Source organism: Nannospalax galili, unplaced genomic scaffold (genome assembly GCF_000622305.1).
Source record: "Nannospalax galili isolate Female #2095 unplaced genomic scaffold, S.galili_v1.0 scaffold527, whole genome shotgun sequence".
NCBI lineage: Eukaryota > Metazoa > Chordata > Mammalia > Rodentia > Spalacidae > Nannospalax > Nannospalax galili.
Window position 1 is genome coordinate 294,308 of NW_008355476.1, and position 2,502 is coordinate 296,809.

Consider the following 2,502-nt stretch of genomic DNA (forward strand, 5'->3'; position numbering starts at 1 on the left):
AAAAAAAAAAAAAAAAAAAAGTAGAGAAGCAACAGAGAAAGACACCTGCACCTGATGTCAGCCTCTGGCCTCCACACACATGCATACATACATGTCCATGGTCACCCTCATGCACACACATACGTGTACACATATACAGACAGACAAAAGGTCGATTTCAATAATAGAAACGTTTGTCCTTATAACACCCAGAACCAACATCCAGGTACTTACTCCTGGAACTTAGGGGAGCAGACAATGGCTATGGACTCCGGTAACATCATTTGATAGGAGCAGTGGGTATGTAGATCCACACTGGACAGAAAGGCTGTCTGGGTTGGGTGAGTCTGAGAAGATAAGACAAGCCAGAGAATTCTCAGTGAGCCCAGCCAGCCATGCCTGGTCCACCAAGGAAGGCAGAGCTTGCAACAGCAGCCCCAACCTCCTCTTCAAGTACAGAGCTGTTTGCAGTGCACAATAAGGTCCTTTCTAGTACTCTAAACAAGTAGAGTTTAATACGAGTATGTAAAAGAACTCTTAGGTTCTTTTTGAAGTTCAAGAGATTTTTGATAGTGTGGTAACTGTACAGTTCAAATCAATGTATTAAATACTTGAAAATTGTTGACATATATTTTATTTATTTATTTATTTAGCGAATGGATGTCAATCTGTAGCCTGAAACTCACTATGTAGCCCACAGTCTGGTCCTAAACTCAGAGCACCCCTCCTGTCTCAGCTTCTGAAGTTCTGGGGCGCAGGCATGGACTATCTATGCCCAGCATGAGCATAGATTTCTAAGTGTTTTTTTCACATAAAGAAGATAAAAATATGAGTTAAAGCAGCATGGTAGTTGGTAGTTGGCCAGAGAAATATGAAGCAGCTGAGCATAGAGAGGCCTGAGGGCCAAGCTCTGAGGCGTCATGTGGGAAACACACGCATCTTTGAGGTAGATGGAGTTGACCTTTTTACATTTTTACTCTTGAAATGTAAAGATCTGAGTAAACCTATGGCCTGCTTTTTAAAACAATTGTGTGTGTGTGTGTGTGTGTATCTGCCCACAGCATGCCTGCATGTGGAAGTCAGAAGACAATTTGTAAAGTCAGTTTTCTCCTTCTGCCAGATGGGTCACAGATATTGAACTCAGTTCAGTTCGTGAGGCTTGGTAATAAGTGCCTTTCCATGCTAAGCCAGCTATCTGGCCAGTCCTTTGTTTTGTTTTAAATGCAAAAATTATGAGGAAATGGCACAGAAATGTCATGGAGGTAAAAATAAGTTAAACTTGACTATCAATTTGTTCCTGACTAGGCCCTCACTGACACTGAGATACTTTTATCCATCCATGGCTTAGTTCTTTTGAAGTCTAAACAGTAACTATTCCAAGCCTGACACTTTCTCTAGTTTCTTTTCTATATTTTAAGACTTATTCTGAAATTTAAAAAATTTATATTTATATATCTGTGTGACTGTATGAGACATGTGGATGGATACCTTCAGAGGCCAGAAGTGGGTGTCATATCCCCTGGATTTAGATTTATAGGTGATTGTGACCACTTAACATGGGTGCTGGGAACCAAACTTGAGTCCTCTGCAAGAGCAGCAAGCACTTTTAAATGCAGAGCAATCTGTCCACCCCCTCCTCCAGTCTCTAAACCACCTCTGTCTCTGTCCTGCTCAGCAGCAGATCCTGATCCAACCTCACCGAGGTCAAGACTGCCTGACAATTCTTGGACTCAGAACATCTGTTCAGAAATCTCTCCATATCTTCAACTCTTTGCCTTTAGTCCTGTCTCAGAGGGAGGGTATTTTCCCTTCGTGAGAGATGAACCCAGGCACTTCTGGTTTGGTACTTTCCTACTGGCACATTATCTTGTCTTACATATCATTATCTAATTCCATTTACAAAAGGAGCTCAACTATGGCATTGGGGACGCACACTTAGGAGGTGACCTTCAGTTACCTAAGTAGGGATGATGGGAGCAGTGAGGAGACAGCTCACTCTTGCAGGTAGGAAGTGGGGAGGGGTGCCCCAGACTTCTGGAAGGTCCTGGCTCCCTACTCAGGTCACATGTGTACATAGATGTTTGTTTAATGACTCAAAATTGCATATTTAGTCTATGTACATTCATAGGTAGAAACATCTTAACATAAAGCTTTTGGAAAAACAAAGTCAAAACATCTTTAAGCCATTTTACACTAAACAAACAGGTAAGTACTCTCTCAACCAGCTCTGCTGAGAGCCACCACCACATCACCAGTCCTACAGCCAAGCTGGTCAAGACAGTAGTCTCCCTGTCACCATAACCTTGATCCCTGTGACTGCTTCTCCTTGTTTTTTAGAGATGGGGTGTGCCTATGTAGCCCAGGTTGGCTCGAACTCACAATCTCTCTGTCTCAGCCTCCTGAGTACTGGGATTACAGGCGTGTACCACCATACCCAGCTTCTCATGACTTTAAAACTTTACAGACTCAGCCTGGTACATGCCTTTAATCCCAGCACTTGGGAGGCAGAGGCAGACAGATCTC

The 2,502-nt window shown here is 42.9% G+C and overlaps 1 protein-coding gene across 2 annotated transcripts in view; it reads right to left on the reverse strand.

Annotated features, from left to right (window-relative positions):
• Stambp (STAM binding protein) overlaps positions 1 to 2,502 on the reverse strand; it is a 28,772-nt gene that overhangs the window by 4,335 nt on the left and 21,935 nt on the right. For both annotated transcript variants that reach the window (XM_008852867.2, XM_008852865.2), the window contains exon 8: positions 214 to 326. In XM_008852867.2, coding sequence (XP_008851089.1) covers positions 214 to 326 — 113 coding nt within the window. The remainder of the gene's footprint in view (positions 1 to 213; positions 327 to 2,502) is intronic.